This window comes from Miscanthus floridulus, chromosome 4 (assembly GCF_019320115.1).
Source record: "Miscanthus floridulus cultivar M001 chromosome 4, ASM1932011v1, whole genome shotgun sequence".
NCBI lineage: Eukaryota > Viridiplantae > Streptophyta > Magnoliopsida > Poales > Poaceae > Miscanthus > Miscanthus floridulus.
The window spans coordinates 66,114,349-66,132,738 of NC_089583.1; the positions used below are offsets into that span (position 1 = coordinate 66,114,349).

An 18,390-nucleotide genomic window follows, 5' to 3' on the forward strand; every position below is an offset into this window, starting at 1 on the left:
TACAAATTCCATTCTATCCTTAGATGGATTAGGTATGGCTTTCTACCTTGCCGCATGGGCATGGATCAAAGACATCCACAAACTTGTTGCTGACTTTTACAGCACTAATTGGCACAGAAAGCCTTGAGTTTCTAATTGTTTTGGCAACAAATAAATTCCAAAAAGAAACAAACCCATTTTCCGGAAAGCCAAATTTGCTCAAACTTTTCCGCAACTAGAACGATCAGTTAGGAGTCCACAATGTTGCATATTATATTAAATATAATTTCCTTGGATTTCTAGATGTTAAAAATATGCAGAAGGTAATTCAAAAAATAAGGGCAGGCATACATCATTCCAGGATATTTATTATCATATATGTCCGATGTCTCTCAGGGACCAGAGGTACCAAAGACACAATATACATGTATGAGGGTTCATCATCACAACTAGAGTAATGTACATCAGACTCTTGACACACATCATCAAAGGATATTTGGAAATCCACAGTTCACTCCTCAATCCTTTCAATTTCCAATTTCACCAACCAATCGTCGGTCAAGTTCACCTCTGCAGCTCCACCGAGCGAAATTTCTTACCAGGCAAGCATGCATTATGCAAAGATCAAGCTCCGCTTGCATATACACGGGTCCACTCTTTGGCTGTGTCATTCAAGAATGCCATGAGCTAAAAAGTTCATCCAGATTATGGAGCTAAAACCTGAACAATATTGGTTATTCCCTCACCTGTTTCTACAGCTTCAGCTTCATTAGCCTTCCAGTGCTTCGCCACATTGTCGGCAAGCGGGTCATCAGGGTTTGGAGCACTAAGCAATGCCTGGATGCTGAAGACCAGAAACATCAAGTGCAAAAGAAATGCGCTGGTCAGCTAAGATTAAGTTACCCAAGTCCAGTTAATTGTTCTCTCTGATCTTGTTTTAGCAGCAGCAACAACAACAACAACATAGCCTTTCAGTCCCAAGCAAGTTGGGGTAGACTAGAATAGAAACCCACCAAGAGCCCCAAGTCACGGTTCAGGCACTTCAATAGCTGCTTTCCAAGTACTCCTATTAAAACATAGATCTCTAGGTATATCCCAAGCTTTCAAATATCTTTTTATTGCCTCCCCCCATGTCAATTTCGGTCTTCCTCTACCTCTCCTCGTGTTATTAGCTTGGCTTAGGACTCCACAATGCACTGGTGCCTCTGGAGGTCTCCTTTGGATATGGTCAGCTAAGATTAAGTTACCCAAGTCCAGTTAATTGTTCTCTCTGATCTTGTTTTAGCAAAAAAAAAATCAAGCTAAACATAAACACCAGCAGCTCCAGGAAGGCCACGCCCAAGGTGGTGCTTTTCAAAAAAAAAAACAGTGGATCTGACAAATAATATACAGCAGTGCCAAGTGGCAACAAGTGCAGCCTCCTCCACTGTACAATGTGCACACCATCCACTTTATGAATGCCAATGTGCACACCGTCCACTTTATGAATGCAAGCAGTATAAGGCTTGGTTAATTAGTGCATCTTATATCACATTCCTGCCTTTTAGTGGCCAACGACTAAGTGCAGACAAGCCCTGAAGTTGCACATTTGCCACTATGTAGTGTTTCCTAATGCTGTAAACTTATAATGGCCATGGGCATCAGAAAGCCCTTCCAGGAATCATATAACTTGTTTAGTGGAACTGTTACACGGTTTGTACTTTCAAAAATCAGTATGACCTCTTTGCAAACAAAACACCAAATGAATCAGACTGAAATCAACATAGAAAAAACAGTGAAACAGAAATACCGACCTCAATAAAACTGTTCGAATCTGAAGGGCAGGACTCCACTTGTCCTTCAAAATATCAAGGCATATCCTACCAAGCTGTATGAGTGTGAGTACTAAGCAATATAGTATTACCTAATACCATAAGTGGAAGCACAGGGTAACTTACCTTGTCAATGTTAGGGTGATAAATTTTTGTGAGAAAACGAACCTGTTATCAGTAATGAATCAGGACTTCAGAAACCACAAGTGTATAAATTATCTTATATCCTCAATGATCTAACTAAGATATAAATTACTTATATGAAAGCAGTAGAGAACAAATCTAAGTCAGTAAAATGAATGATGTTATACAAGTGTCCTGAAATCACTGAAATTTGTAAGATTCTTTTGAGTGGCTGGGCTCACAAAAAAAAAAAAAAAAAAAAAAAAAAAAAAAAAAAAAAAACCATTACGATGATTTCCATGAATTAAATGTGAACTTGAAATCTAAATCTCATTGAGCAGCAATACATATGTAACCTTTATGAATTTGATGCACTCTACAATTCAGCCCACATTTAACTTGACTAATATCAGCAGCAGAACTATTTAGTACTTATTAGCAATTTGTAGAACCAGAGAAGTATAGCATTGAAATCCTAGTCAAGAGTAGAGTAGTAACGAAATACCTTTGGTGGAGCCATTGGATATTCTTCAGGCAAGAATAACTCGAGCTTGAAAGCTCCTCCTGACAATTAGTCCAATCAAAGTTATTAGATAGAGACCATATTAGAACGCACAAAAATGACAAAAACCAGTGCTTTGTTTTGCATTCTTTAAACAGGGCAGCGAGGATGCATTAGTGGCAGGAAATAGTCACATGAGACAGAGTAAACATATCAGAATATCCAGGGAAACGAAGGAGACATGCACAACACAAGGAAAGCCAGCAAGGATGACTTGTTCACCAGGATTCACAAAGATAATTTGGTTCATAATTAGAGAAACTAATAGCAAACACTTTCCAAATATGTATAAAAGATAAAAATCCTAGCGATGCCAATTTGCTCAATGTGAGTGTTAGCTGTTGTCCCCTGATTAACCATTTAACCAATGCCTCTTCAATCAGCCAGTCAACCCAAACCACCAGACATCGTCCTTGCATTGTCTGCTCTGCACAATTAACCATAGCCATTTCATTCCATGCCCAGTCAAAGCCACTCAACTCCATCAGCACTGCTACCCCTTGGTTTCCCGCTGACCTGCACCCAGCTGCATAAATACTGCCGTCAAACCTGGAGCATGGCTGCATGGGCCTCTGGTGAATCTGTTCCAGAACCACTGCCAAGAAGGACCATGCCACAGATTGATAAATGGAAACCACAAATGTCTCTGGTTTGGAGCAGGGGCATGGAGACCATGGACGAACTGGCTGATAAAGAGGTTTCATGGTTGAGCTGCAGGGCTTGGAAGCCCTGATCACCAGCTGAGAATGATTGTTGGGAAACCATGAAGGAGAGGTGCTCATTCAAGTTGACAGAGCAAGCAAATAGAAAGGAGGTGCAAGTGCAATGGCACCTTGTGCCATGAGGCAAGAGACTAGAACCACAGAACCGAGAAGAGAAGGAGACCAGTGGAGGCATGCACAGCTTTCCAAAACTTTTATGTTCCCAAAAATCATCAGATTACAGAAGTGCCAAATGAAAATGGAGGCAACAGTAAAAATTAGGCAGTGAAAAAAATCTTAATAACACTTCTTCAATGTTATTTTTTTCTCGAAAACGCAAAAGGTTTGTGCGTCTTTGTATTAAGATAGATAAAAAGTTCGATATAACATGCCTTATCGGCGCCCTATGGGTCAATAAAGTTGTACGTGGACGCCCAGACCCTCTCTAGTGTAACTTCTTCAATGTTATTGAAATGAGATAATGAGACTTAATGGTATTTGACTAATATTTGTTGTTTCTGAATGATATGGAATGGAGTAAAATTTCCAATAACCTAAATTTCATCTACCATTTCCAAAGCCATTTATCATATACCAGATGTGTGAGGTAATTAAAACACGGAACAGAAGAACAAGAGGAAAAGATTCCTCACCCTCATATGGCGACTGCGACGGTCCAAGGATCATGACATTGAAGTAGCGCATGTTCTCCTCTGATGGTGAGGCACTGATTCCTGGAGCTGCAAAACAGCAAGCCAACAACCCTGGAAACATCAACACACCATCCAAGAAACTCGCAAAAAAATAACAATCAATGACATAATAGGGAAACAGTCTTGGCACAGTTAACCGTATGCATGATAAAATTAGACATTCTAGCATCTCTTTAGCTAAAATAAATGAAAAACAAAAGGTAGAGGCCATTTGGGGATAATCAGCTTACTGTAACTCTGAATCCTACTAGGGTGAAAGGAATCAAAATAAAAGAAGCATCAAAACATCTTGTCATGTTAGAGCATCTCACCTGGCTCGCTGAGCAGCCGCTGCGTCTCCTGCGCGAAGCAAACCACCAAAAATCACCATGTTTGCATTAAAAAAAGATGGAAGAAAAGCGAAGTTTCGATGGGGCGATATGGCTCCTCACCTTGATGATGCGGCGGGGGAGGTTGCTGTTGGCCATGGGGAACAGATGAAGGGGTTCAGACTAGGGTTCGGTGGTCCTTGGGATCACGGCGGGGGTACGAAAGATTGGGGGGCGGCGCTGGTGGAGAAGAGAAAAGAATGGTCGTTTGCTTGCTTGGGTTGGGGTGTGCAGCCTGGTCCCTGACATTTGCGGGTTTTATAGATGCAGGACACGATGAGGAATTTATTTTTGTTTGTCGTTTGTTGTCAGAAGGGTACAAATTACGAGAGCAAAATAACTTCTGATGAGCGAAATATGGTGACGTACAGTATTACTAAATACTTTTTTTATTAGGAATCAGTGCATTCTAATTGTTATTTTAAATACTTGATGTTTTAGCATTCAAAATTAAAATTGTCAAAAAGAAAAAAAAAACTTAATGTTTTAACTCTTGGACAATAAATTAATGCCGCATCAGCTTATGATTACGGTCTGCATGTTTCTAAGCACTCGTTTTAACAATGACCTTATTCCTTAATTAGCATGATTTATTATTAATAAATAGTGGTACATAGTCATTAATATGTCCTAAAAATCACAAAACATCACGGTTTTTGGACACAAGGATTAATATTACTTATTAAATATAACATTCATTTGTTTAGAATATGGTAGTGCTAGCGCCCGGACGTCCAGACGGATGCCCGTGTCTCGACGCCTAAACTGCCCTGTTTCCCACGTGCGCCTGCACTCCACACCCATGCTCGCGCCAGCACGTCCCTGCTCACGCCTGCAATTCATGCGCCTACGTGGGGCCCAAATCGCCCGGACGCCGCCTACGTCGCGCAGGCCGCGTGCGGGGACCGCTCACGTCCCCTCCGTTTCCCACACGCATTGCAACATGTGCAACACCCGAAATACTTTAGAAATATCCAGATGCAACACTTGCAACATATGTTTGAAAATAGATGAAACACTTAGAAACATGCGTCTGAAACACTTGCAAAAACACTTGAAACCATTGCAAACATATACAACATCCAGATAAAAACACTTGCAACATATGTGTGAAACATATGCAACATAAAAAAAACACTTGCAACATGTGTCTGAAAAAATAGATGAAACATTGGGAACAAAAGCTTGCAATATGTGTACAACCATTGCAACATATGTAACATCTCAATCTACTTTTGCAACATCCATATAAAACCCTTGCAACATACCTACGAAACGTATGCTTGCAACATACGTTTTACACCCTTCTTCTTCAGACGACGCATAACAGAACGAGGAACGGCTGGTTCTTGCCAACCAATGACTAAGGATGGTGGCACGGTCTAGGTGCGGGCAACTGTGCATGCGCCTGGCTTGGGTCCGGCCAGCAACGGCCCCCTCTCCTGGCTGCCTGGCCACACATGGCGGCCAGTGACGACATGACGGTCGGTGAGCGCGGTGGAGAGGGAGGAAGGTGACCGTTGGCGCTCGGATGCGGTGGAGATGAAGGATGAGGTCACCGGTCGAGCGGGCCAGGTGGAGAATGTCGCTATGAGGCGGTCGCGGTGGACCACGCTGCGATAGTGTGGACGCTGCTTCGAATGGAGAGCGACTTTTCTGAGTGGAGATGAACGAAAGAAACACGAAGATGAGCGTAGGAGAAAATTTGTTGGGCCATTTCGGAGTGTCACGGCCCATGCCAACCTGAGCATCCGGTCCATCGGACGCCCGGGTGTAAACATTACCGTTAGAATATACATGGATTGCTTGGTTCCTGTTAGTATCATTGCTTCAATTGGATTAGGCATTATTAGCTAGACCCATGGCGTGGAAGATAGGTAGGGCTTTTTCTCATCCCCCTATGTCAATGTGTGGATGGGAATAGAGTTTGAACATGAGATTGAAGTTCGTGCTGTGTTTTAGTTCAAGATGTTTCAGTTTATGATTTTTTTCTGAAAGAAGTAAAGGTTATTGATGTTTTTTATTAATCACATGGGCGAGGCAGGTGGACCGAAAGATGTAAAGATAAAAGGTTTTAACTGTTATGAAATACTAACATGGATGTCCAGAACCCCTATACCATCAAAGCTACAACCTTCTACTTCATCAATGGTGTAACTCTCCTAGCATCAATTCTTGTAACTCCATCTCACATGTATGGCTATATATAGGAGGGCTTATGTATTGGAAAGATGACAAGTGAAAAGAGAACAACTCATTTCCTTCCTCTCCAAATTAGTTGTCCACATTCTTGTATTCATATTCTTGATAGTCAAACTAACTATTATATAACACGTTATCAGCACGACTGTCTCTAAAAGCTATCAAGAACTAGGTAAGAAACTTTACATTGATCATAATATTATTTTTGTGGTAAGACATTGTCATTTGTATTTGTTTCTATATTTTGTTCTTGGGCGATTGTTTGAATTTTGCAATCTATATATTTTGTAGTCTACTATGTCGAATGTTGCCAAGCTTTGAATTTCGCAATCTATATATTTTGTAGTCTACTATGTCGAATCTTGCCAAGCTTGATTTCACGGCCCTGAATATTTCGGGCAAGAATTACTTGTCATGGGTGCTAGATGCTAAAACTCACCTGAATGCCAATGGGCTTGGTGATGCGATCAAAGAAAAAATAATGCATCTAGCCAAGATAAAGCTAAGGCTTTCATTTTCATTCGCCGCCACCTCCATGAAGATCTAAAGGCTAAATATCTTATTGATAGGTGTTAGGGTCATAACCCCAGGGTGTCTCAAGGCACCAATTAGTTAGCAGGCTGCACGGCCTGCTAACTAATCGGTGCCTTGAGACACCTCGGGGTTATGACCCCGACAGTAGCCCCCGAGCGTTTTTGTGATCACAAAGTGATCGTAAAAGCGCTGGTACACGCGTGCGTTAGAGCGTGGGCTCATGGTCGTGTCCTATTCAAGCTTCGTTGCCTAACCTCCTGTGGGCTAGTGTGTTCAATGTGGTAGGTGGTCGTTGAGCTTTGTTAGGACGCCCTAAAGATGCGGTATGTGGCCGCCACGCTTTGCCGTGTTAGTGCGCCATGCATCGGGGTTCGTGACCCAGGTAGGACTAAGAAGTCTTATCGATGTTGTACCGTTCTTGCCTTTAGGAAGGTCTTGTTTTCCTCGACTTTTTATGGGCATCCGTTGTTGGTTCTATCCTCCTATGGTGCGCCATGTGGCGCGGGAGTCTCAGACCATTCAGTCCATTTCTAAACTTATTTAAGCGAGGGCCCTCTTCCTGTTTGAACCATTTGTGGTTGTAACTATAAATCACCCCCTTCTTCTCGTTTGGGTGAGTGTGGGGATGAGAAAGAGAGAGATAGTCATCCCTTCCAATAGCTGGTGCTAGAAGGGATCTTGCGAGTGGGGAAGGATGAGATGTTGCGGAGGTCAGCTCCATGATCATGCGGCCTTGGTTTTACCTATGCCTGAGTGGTGCAGGCAACCATGAGGGCCGTTGATCAGGGGAAGGTTCGCCCCACTGCCGTGGGTCATCAAAGTATGCAGGCAGCGAGTTGGTTCTCCGAGGAGAACATTCGTCGCTCCATGTCCATAGAATGATGGACCTGAGGCGTCGTTAGTCACTATGCCTTGTCATGGCACTGTGATGTCGCGGTGTGATATTCCACGCCGGAGGCCCTTTTACCCTTCTCTCCTCCCCCACATTCTTTGGTTTTGGGGGGGCCACGATGCTGCGACAGGGCTCCCAAGGTGTTCTTTTCCACCTTGTCCAGCTGTGTTCACAGTTTGCGCCCCCGGTGGCGTCATCTTCAAGGTGGTGTTTAGGTTGTTCCTTTTCTTGTTTCTATGGTTCGCCCACGCCTGGAATGCTTGTACCCTTGGAATGTGTTTTTCGAACTTTACATTCCTACCTTGAGGTCATACTGAGCCCCTGAGCCGTTAGGCCCGAGTATCCCCATTTGCTGAATGGAGTCATGACCCCATTTTCGAGTGGTGGCGTGATCGTGGGGCATTTTGCTCTAACCAAAAGTCGACAGTCAGGTTTGAGTAGGCTTAGATCATGCGCACTAGGATCGTGGTGGGGTTGTTTTCATGCATGCTTTTGGTGCCACTTTATGAGGAGGGCATCATTATTGGCCTCGTGCGCCCAAGGGATTATCTGCGAGGGGTTGCTGACCCCTGTAGGTCCATCGGTTTCAGATCGTGGATTTGGGATCCCAAGAAAGGGCTTGTCATAGGGACTTAGCTCCACTTGTCTCGGGATTCTTGGTGACCTCGGGGGCCATTGCGACCTATGTTTTTTTCTTTTTGGTCAATTTTGGTTTCGCCCCACGCGGGGAGAGGCATGTCCACCGTAACCACGTGGTCGAAGCGGTGCCCTCATCAGGGTCGATGGGTAATTCGAGTGGGACCCGATATCCTCCCTAATCGACGTGGAGTTCGGCCATGTCTCACGTGAGACGTCCCATAGATCGTCGGTCATCAATCCCGTTGGTCCCTAACCACCTCTGCAGTGCCAGAGGGCAAGATGCCTCCCCCCAGAGGGGGCTAACCCGGGATACTTTAAAGTGAATGACTCGAATATAGGGAGAGATGATCATGTGGCTCCGCACCACTGATTAGAGTCATGGGGGTCCATCTCCTCCCTGCCCCTATCCCTTTTTGGCCTCGAGCCCTTATAAGGACCGGATGAAAGGTTGTATTCCTAGGCACGACGCGAGGTCATGGACGCCGTAGGTCGCTCTACGCATGGACTCAAGGGGTCGCTGCTTCCCTAGTCGCTACGTGGCTTAACGGCGACCGCTTGCATATGATGTAGGAGAAGGTCGTGCAAGAAATTAAAGAAGTGAGAAAAGAGGGCTCATGGCTTACGTGTGCTCCACCTATTGACTTTTCATGTCCTGCCCTTCGCCTTGTTCTTCTAGGGCTATTCCTATCCATGACCCCTTCACGGATAGGGTTAGTTTGAGAAGATAGGAGGATTGACATAGATTTGGGAAGGAGGGATAAGGGTAGAATCTACGTAGCTGCTCGATATTCTAGGAATTTGTGTAGAATTTGTCGGCGTCATTCATGAGTCGATAGGATCTCGGGCGGATGACTTCGGCGATGATGTAGGGCCCTTCCTAGGGTGATGTTAGCTTGTGCATGTCCTTGGTGATTTGGATTCACTGTAGGATGAGGTCACCAGCTGGGAATGCTCGCTCTCGTACGTTCTTGTTGTGATACCTCCGTAGCGCTTGTTGGTACCTTGCGGAGTGGAGAATTATGGTCTTGTGAGCCTCATCCAGTTGGTCGAGTGCATCTTGCCGATCTTTCTCTACTTTGGTTTCATTGTACGCCAGGACTCGCAGTGCCCCATAGTCAAGGTCAGTCGATAGGATGGCCTCGGTGCCATACACCATGAAGAATGGTGTAAAGCCAGTGGACCAGTTTGGAGTCGCCCTCAAGCCCTAGAGCTCGGCCGGTACCTAACCCACCCATCGCCCCACAAATTTGTCAAGCCTATCAAAGATGTGGGGTTTGAGAGCCTAAAGTATCATGGCATTTGCACGCTCCACTTGGCCATTCGTTCACGAGTGAGCGATGGAGGCCCAGTCGACTCGAATGTCATAGCTCTGCGCATGAACTTCTTCCTGGTGAAGAGCGTGCTGTTGTCGGTGATTATGGAGTTTGGGACCCCAAATCTATATATGACTGTAGGGTTGAGATGGCGGACTAGAGGGGGGTGAATAGTCCTTTCTAAATTTAATCACGCCGGCTAACCAAAACAAATGCGGAATTAAAACAATCGGTCTAGCCAAGACTACACTCCTCTATCAAAGTTCACAAGCACCTTATAAAGATCCTAATTAGGCAACAAAGGTGTTGGGCTAGCTAGAGCTCACCTAACTAATTCTAGAAGCAAGGTCACACAAACCTATGCCACTAGTACTTCAAGCAACAAGGGAGCTCCTACACATGCTAGTAAGCAAAAGCACAAAGCCACCTAAGCTCACTAGCAATGCTACACAAGCCAAATTATAGAGCGCAAATTTCTTAGGTACACAAACTAAGCAATGTGACTAACAAGGTTACTCAAACTGAATTAGTCATGCAAGGGAGCTACTTCTATGCTACACAAGTAAGAAGGTAACTAGCAAGCTACACAAGCTAACTAATTACAAGAGAAACTACACAAGCACAATGTAAATTAAGTAAATACAAGCTTGTGTAACGAGGATGCAAATCAATGGCAATACAAGGATGACACGATGATTTTTATCCCTAGGTTCATGTGCTTGCCAACACGCTAGTCCCCGTTGAGACAAGCTCCAAGGTTGTCATTGGTCCTCTTGCTAGTGGTGACCCGCAAGTCACACTCTCCCATATGGAGTGCTTACCACAAGCTCTAGCACTTGACCCGACCAGACCACTTGTCGCCCTTCGTGTCTCGCTCTACTAGAGTTGCTCTTCGTGGCTCCCGCAGGTGAGCACAATCCCCCTCACAATCACTTCTCTGGAGCACCGCACAATCTTCTTTGCGTGCTTCAACGGAGACCACCACCAAGCTATCTAGGAGGTGGCAACCTCCAAGAGTAACAAGTACCACTAGCTTGCAACTCAATCACCTAGGGCCACTCGATGCAACCTCACAATGCAATCACACTAGAATCGCTCACTCACTCGATCGGATGAACACTATCAAGCTCAAGTGAGTTAGAGGGCTCCCAAGCACACCTACACAAGCCACCAAGGCTCAAGGGTGCTTAGCAACCGACCAAAGGTTAGCCAACACTTCTATTTATAGCCTCACGGGCTAAAATAGTTGTTACCCCTTCACTGGGTAGATTTTGGGACGACCGGACATGTAGGTCGTGTGCACCGGACGCATCCGATGTAGCGATCGAACACGTCTTGTCGCTACGTCCGGTCACTGCTTGACCACCACATGTCCCATTCAAATGAAGTAGCCATTGCCGCCCAACAGCCCTCTCTAACATGCTCTGACGCGACGCATTAGATGCACTGCAGCGAAGTGATGCAGGAGGGGCAGCGTCCAGTCAAGTCCAGAGAGCTTCCAGAGCCGCTCAACTACAACCGGATATGTCCGGTGTGGCCAGCCGGATGCGCCCCTACGTTCGGTCCTCTCTAGACCAACACCCACGCCCCACATCACCATGACTTGACACTAAACAGTGATTTCTCAGTGTTTGGTCATTGCTATGAGCCAGAGTCCAGTCACCTCGGCAACTCTGCCCACGCATGGCCAGAATACCGGATGTGTCCGGTATCGATATCGGACATGTCCGGTCACATCAGCAATATTGCCGCCTGGGTCAGATACCGGACGTGTCCGGTCCTCATGTTAGATGCATCCGGTCACCCCGTGACCAGCGCATTCAACTCATTTTCTTCACCAACTTCTTCTCCTTTGCAAATGTGCCAACACCACCAAGTGTACAACACCTTGTGCACGTGTGTTAGCTTTTCATAAACATTTTCAAGGAGTTAACCACTCAACTTGCCGTGCCACTCGATCCTAGCAATGATGCAAAGTTAGATCACTCGAGTGGCACTGGATGACCGATATGCAAACAAGTTTGCCCCTCTTGATAGTACGGTCATCTATCCTAAACCCGATCAAGCACTTCTCTACACAACCTATGACCAGTGAAATGAAATGTCCTAGGTTATACCTTTGCCTTGCACATTCCATTCCAACTCCTCCATTGTTGATGTAACACATGCACCAACCAATCACCAAATGATATGATCCACTTCATATCATCACGTGACCGTATTGGTTCATCGATTTTGACCTCACTTGCTTTTCACCGTTGCCTTCGTCCATTGGCGCCAAGTCTTGCTCAAGCTTCACCGCCAAACGATCCATTGCTCCAAAGCCTCCAACTTGCCCTTCACGCTTGCAACTGATCCATCAAGCTAAGTCTTGTCTTGATCTTCTCCACCTTAGTCACATGACTCAATGTCATGTCTCATATGCAATGAGCTCCTTCATCACATGTGTGAGCCTTGCAACATATCCAAGCCATCTTCACCATCATGGCATATGTTGCTCACACACATATACTTGTGGACAAATCACCTATGTATCTCACATAAACACATATTAGTCCACCTAGGTTGTCACTCAATTACCAAAACCAAACAAGGACCTTTCAATCTCCCCCTTTTTGGTAATTGATGACAACTCTACAAAGATATGGAAATTAAGCTCTTTTGGATTCATGTTGCTTGCCCAAGCAATTTTACCATATGTAAATGATTTTAGACAAGTACCACAAACCCAAATTGGTAGTATTAGCTCCCCCTACATACGTGCTAGAGTATTTGGTTTGAAGCTCGCACATATGTATGGATTGGAATTGTGGGAGAGTAATTACTACCAAATGATGCTAAGGTGTATAGAGTAAACCTTTGAAGCATGATACCAAGTGGAGTTGCACCTTTAAGTTCATCCTTAGCACCATGGTTAGCTAGATGTCACTTGGAAATAAAAGCACTAGATACCTCATGAGATCAACATTAAAAGCAAGGTACTAGCATTACTTGAAAAGCATACCAAGTGTTTAGCTATCATCCTATGCTTGCTAGTTTTCATTTCATCAATCAAATTCTACAACTAGCATATACCACACAACCATGCATATTGAATTTAAAAGCTTATGCAATGTAAGCAAGCACATAAATATGCACATATCAAACACAATCAATCAAAGTTCATGAGCTTGCTCCCCCTACTTGTGTGCTTCTCTTGTTCAAGAATTTTGATCCTTTCACATCCTTCAAAGTTGCTCCCCTTCTTTGTTTATGTCCATGTCCAACCTCTACTTCTTTGTCTCAATCTTTCCCAAAGCTTTCATATCTTTGTACAATCTCTCCCCCTTTGGCACCAATTTCTATAAAAGGTGTGCTTCTCATTGATGCAAAGGCTTGCTTTTGGGTAGATGGTTGGGGCTTGAATCTTGCATTTTTTATGGACATCACTTGATTATTGGAATGACACCACTTGTATAGCTTCTTGAGATACCACACATAGGATCTTTGACCTTGATACCAATTGGTAGGACACCTCCCCCTAAGTCATTTCATGGGTCATCCATTTGATAAACTTGAGCTCTTTGTAGTGAGGGATGCATTCTTCATTTGATGATCACTTAAAGTTGAGGATCACTTGTGGAACCACCTTCTTGTATGGTTGATATCATGTGTAGAGATGTGATACCACGCATATGATTGATTTGTCAATAAAAACTATTTCTTGAACATTTGCTATTATCATGACTACCATGTGTAGGATATCACTTGTAAATTGATCTAGACACCACTTGTGAATTCTTGATGAAATACTTGAGTCTAGATGCCACTTGAAACAATTTAAACTAGATATCCATTTGCATTGTCATCTTGTGCTTGTACTCTTGTCATTATCATGAGCTTCTAATTTTGACTTGACTAAATTGATTTGCCTAAGCTTCTAAGTCTGGTTTGAACCAATGACAAACTTCTTGACACCTCTTGTAAGGGTTATCTTGCCAATGTTGCACTTGTCATTTGTTAGCAATCCAAATTAAATCAAGTACTTAGGTTCACTAGCTCATGAACAAATTCATATACTAACCACAAGATCAATTAATCATCCACGCAATAGTGGTAGGCTATGAATTTAAAACTTTCATTTGTTATGCATGATCCTATGAAGTATGAACTATATGCACTAGCTGCATACTAATAAGGGATGAAATGATCATGCACATTACAATGATACCTTTACTATCTTGGAGTAGAGGATAGTCACTAGTTTCTAATTAAGCTCTGCAATAGCAATGTGAAGTCTAATTTATAGCTTGTGAAGACCAATCATCATACATAGAGTCCATTCTTCACCCATATGAAATGAGAACCACTAATGATCAAGTGCACTTTGTTGTTGTGGTTAGCTTCTTCATTTCATCTTTGTTTGCATGAGAGAACTATTTAGAATACCACTTGAATTGCCATGACTAGCTCTATTTTGGGTGTTGCTTACTTTTCTTGATCAACTCTTTTGATTGCTTCAACTAAGCATCTCAAATGTCCATCGGATCACCACTTCCATGTTAGCCTTCTAAGTACCACACTTGGTTTATCTACATATAGGCGGCAAGCCCCTACACTAGGGAGAAGTGACCTCTCACCAAAGAATCATCCTTAATACTCACTTGAAATGACTTGATTGATTGATACAAGGGATGAACTTAACTTAATGAGTAACCTTGATTCCTTCTTTAAGTTATTTTCTTTCTACTTGTTTAAGTCATTTTCTTTCTACCAAATAATTTCCAATAGTCACTAGAACTTAAACTTCATCTTCATCTTGAGTTTGATCTCGATCTTCCAATTTGAGTACCAAATGTGTGCAAAGTACACTCTACAATCAAATAGTCCTGTACTCTTTGCTTGTTATGCTTCTAGATCATCTCAAAACCAAATTTAGGTGCCTCAATTACTTATAAACATGTTTCAACTTGAGGACTTTTCAATCAAAGTGACTCCAAATAAATCCAATAATTGTCATTTTTCTAGCAGATTCTGTACTCTTCAAAGAAAAATGCATATCTCCCAAAGTACAAATCCAAATACCACAAAACTTGGTGGAGATGTGCTTCACTAAGTTATCTAGCAGCTGTAAAAATTTGAGATTCATTTGACTTCTAGATTGCTACCAGATTTCAATTCTTCCACCACTGTTACATGCTGGAAACTGCTGCATTATAGCTAACAAGATCCACTCCAAAACCGAAGCATCTCTTATACAATTCTCATGAAATTTGTACAGCATCTTATACCACAAGTCTTGGTTAGATCATGATCATCCACTAGCAAGCTTCATCTCAAATATTTTTGCAAGCCATTAAATAATCCAATAATTCACCACAACTTGAATATGACACTTGTATGTTGTAGTACTTTTGGACTTTACTAATTCTTGGCTTGGCATTGGGATAGGATTGCATTAAGCTTCAATACTTAGCTCAACATATGATGATCAATGTAAAATCAATTGAATCAAGCCTCCAATGCCGATAGTACCTATAAATAATCATCTACTTTTTGATGGTACCCAAACAAGTTTGGGTCCTCTCAAGTTAGGAGCAGCATACTTAGGCATAGCCTTAGTATGAGTAGCAGGATATTTTGCAATTGCAACCAATGAGGTACCATTGCCATCCTTTCTAAGTATATTATTATCAATAATTGAAATAGGCTTAGAAATATTACCTAGGGGACATGAATTAGCCATATGTCCTCTTTTCTGGCATGAGTAGCACTTTCTCTTTGCTTGAGCCTTTTCTTCCTTGCTCATGTTGTGCTTCTCATTGCCTTGCTTCTCCTTGTTTGCTTGAGCCTTCTTCTCAAGCTTGTTTGGGCAAACCAAAGCTAGGTGACCCAATATGTCACAACTATAACACCTCATGTGAGCAATCTTCTTCATTTTCTCTTCTTTGTTCTTGCTCATTTGCTTTGCATCTTAATTCATCCTTGGACGCATTGCTCTTTCTCTTGCTTTTCCACCCCTTCTAGTTTTCTTCTTTTTTATCATCAAATCACCACCATATTCATGGTTGATCTTGATTTGAGTTTGGGGCTTCTTTTCTTGCTCATCTTGTGGCTCTAGTTGAGGCTTCACTTATTGCTTCACCAATTGCTTGGTTGGGCACATAGAGGTGAGTTGACCCCATGTGTGGCACTTGAAGCATTTTACATGCTTGAGCCTCTCTTCTTCTTTCATCTCCTTGAGCTTCTCTTTGTTTGGGAAAGTATTTGCAAGATGTCCCACTTCATGGCTGTAACACCTCTGGTGTTTTGACCTAGCACTAAAACTTGACATGTCATCATATGCATTGCAAAGCATTCATAAAGTAGAAAATTTTGAATGCATTCACTAAATAACCTTTATTTCATAATGTTGTTATTTTATGTGATGTGGTTCAAAACCCTAAATAAAGATCATGACCACAAGGGTCAAATTTCATGTGATCATGTGAGGCCATGTGTCATTTGACTCAAATAACCCTAATGGGCCATGTTACTGGTCAAAAATCAAAGTTAAAGTAAAAGGAAAACAAATCAAATTTGAATTCAAATTCAAATCATAAAAGTCCTTTTTGCCTCTTTTGTCTAATTCAAAATCCATTTGGAATTTGGGGTTGTGACAAAAAGCAAAGTTGAAGCATATTTTATAAGGATCAACTTTGGTATTCAAAGTTTTTCAAGTTTACATATAAAATTTGGAGTAATTTTGAAATGGTTCAAATGCTCAAATGCACCCCAAATTCAAATTTCAAAATGGAGGCAGAATTTGAAAATATTCCTTGAAGCAAAGTTGTAGAGTTTGAAAAGTTGAGCAACTTTAATTTTTGGAGATTTTCAACTTCTTTAGAAAATTTGTGAGTAATTTGTAAAATGAATTCAGTGGCAAATCTGTAAATACTTCAAAAAAATCAAGTTGGCAATATGGCGCCACCGCCCCACTACCGGCGTCCTTTCTCCGGCCTTCCAGGCGCGCCTACGGCCACCCTTGGCTTCACGCTGGCACGGGGAGCACGTGCGTGTCGATTCCGCGCGCTCCTAGCCAAGCTATAAGACTCAGACGTCGTCGTTGGCTTTTCTTTCCTTCCCTTTGTTTTCCCGATGCCGCCGTCTCAACTCCAGCAAGCTTCTCTCGTCTCCTCAGTGCAAGTTAGCCCTAGAAAAGCCGTGTTCTAGTTCTGCCTGCTCCTTGTGCATCCGACCGAGCTGTTGCTACCACTTGATTTCGCCAAGAGCTCGCTGTCCACGTTTATCTTCCTCGCAGCCGGCGACCTCAATAAAAACTCCGATTCACCGTGGCCAACATCATCCGATGAGCCGTTGCCCTTGCTTGTTGACTCTACAGCTTCATCTCGATGCTGTAGTGTTTATTCCACTCTTGCCTGCTCGTTTTGCCCACTATAGTCGCCAGAACGCCGTCGTCGACGAGGTCCGCTCCGCCATGATCCCGGTCACCGTCGAAACGCGTCACCATAGCTTCTCCAGTCTCGCTTGTTGCTTCAACACATTCGGGGTGAGCCACTGATGCTTCCTAAACTCTCTGTTTCACCGTTACCGGCCTTGTTTCGCTGGCGTAACGCTGTCGTGCCACCGCGTCCACCATGGCCGGTGTCAGCCTTGTTCCATGTCATAATCCACCTCCAAAGTACCATAGATCAAAGCGACAAGCTCTTGTGAACATGTTGGTACTTTAGCCGTCGTTGTTGGGCTCATCGTCCGCGAGTTAGCGCTGGTCAGCACCGTCGATGCCACGGTCAATGCCAGAGGTTAGGGATGACATGTGGGGGCCGGCTGTCAGTGAGAGAGAGAATAGTGTATTTTGCTATTTTCTGATTTTAAATAGTGCTGAATTTTTGGAAATTTGTAGGAAAATAATCATAGCTCCAAAAATTCTGAAAATTTGTGTGTAGCTTCTGTACATGCTCTAGTATGGTTTAAAAATATGAAACTTAAAATTTGAATAAATTTTTAATGTTCAAAAATTCAGTCCATTAATTGATAAATGCAATTTCCATGATTTTTGTAGGCCACTGTATAATTCCAAAAAATTATGAAATTTGTTTTGGTACACTAATTTGTCATGAGGAAGCTTACATAAAATTTTTAGGTCATTTGGAACAAGTTCATTTTTGGGCTTATTTCCAAATTAATTCAAAAATAAATAAAAGCAAAACCTAAGTGTTTGATTAGTGTTTGATCTTGTTTTGATCATGTTTTGTGACTAGTAGGGTTTCAAGATTAGTTTGGTCAAGTCACATGTGTGATTCTTGATGATAGAATTGCAAGTTGGTTTTGTTGGCTTGCAACTATACCGTGAAGAAACGGTTGAATTCGAAGTGTTGTTATATTTCATGTACCATGACAGCATCATGTTTACATTATCATCATGTTAAAGCATATGTTATCATTTCGTGTAGAAGCCAAGAGTGAAACGATTCTAGTTGAGCAAGTTCTAGAAGAATCCCCGATTGTCACGGGAATTGATATTTGTGGTACTGATCCGGAACCTGAGATCGTCAACGAAGGCAAGCCCCGGTT

General features: G+C 42.8%; 1 protein-coding gene across 2 annotated transcripts; it reads right to left on the reverse strand.

Annotated features, from left to right (window-relative positions):
- Positions 1-327: 327 nt before the first annotated feature.
- LOC136551606 (ubiquitin-conjugating enzyme E2 36-like) lies at positions 328-4,480 on the reverse strand. 2 transcript variants are annotated; one of them, XM_066543154.1, is made up of 8 exons: positions 4,321-4,480; positions 4,201-4,228; positions 3,830-3,916; positions 2,419-2,477; positions 1,917-1,958; positions 1,773-1,846; positions 726-823; positions 328-641 (listed from the first exon to the last, which is right to left on the reverse strand). In XM_066543154.1, exons 1-8 carry the CDS (start codon positions 4,354-4,356, stop codon positions 604-606), a joined length of 462 nt encoding a protein of 153 aa, XP_066399251.1. In that variant the 5' UTR covers positions 4,357-4,480; the 3' UTR covers positions 328-603. The 2 variants fall into 2 exon arrangements, with proteins under 2 accessions (XP_066399251.1, XP_066399252.1); XM_066543155.1 differs by lacking the exon at positions 1,917-1,958.
- Positions 4,481-18,390: the final 13,910 nt, after the last annotated feature.

What these genes read in the sequence shown, in the direction of transcription:
- LOC136551606 (XM_066543154.1), bottom strand. Translation starts at nt 4,356, where the DNA reads ATGGCCAACAGCAACCTCCCCCGCCGCATCATCAAG. An exon ending in TCCCCCGCCGCATCATCAAG is followed by an intron (nt 4,229 to 4,320) that starts GTGAGGAGCCAT and finishes TGCTTCGCGCAG; the next exon opens with GAGACGCAGCGGCTGCTCAG. An exon ending in ATCCAATGGCTCCACCAAAG is followed by an intron (nt 1,959 to 2,418) that starts GTATTTCGTTAC and finishes TACTGATAACAG; the next exon opens with GTTCGTTTTCTCACAAAAAT.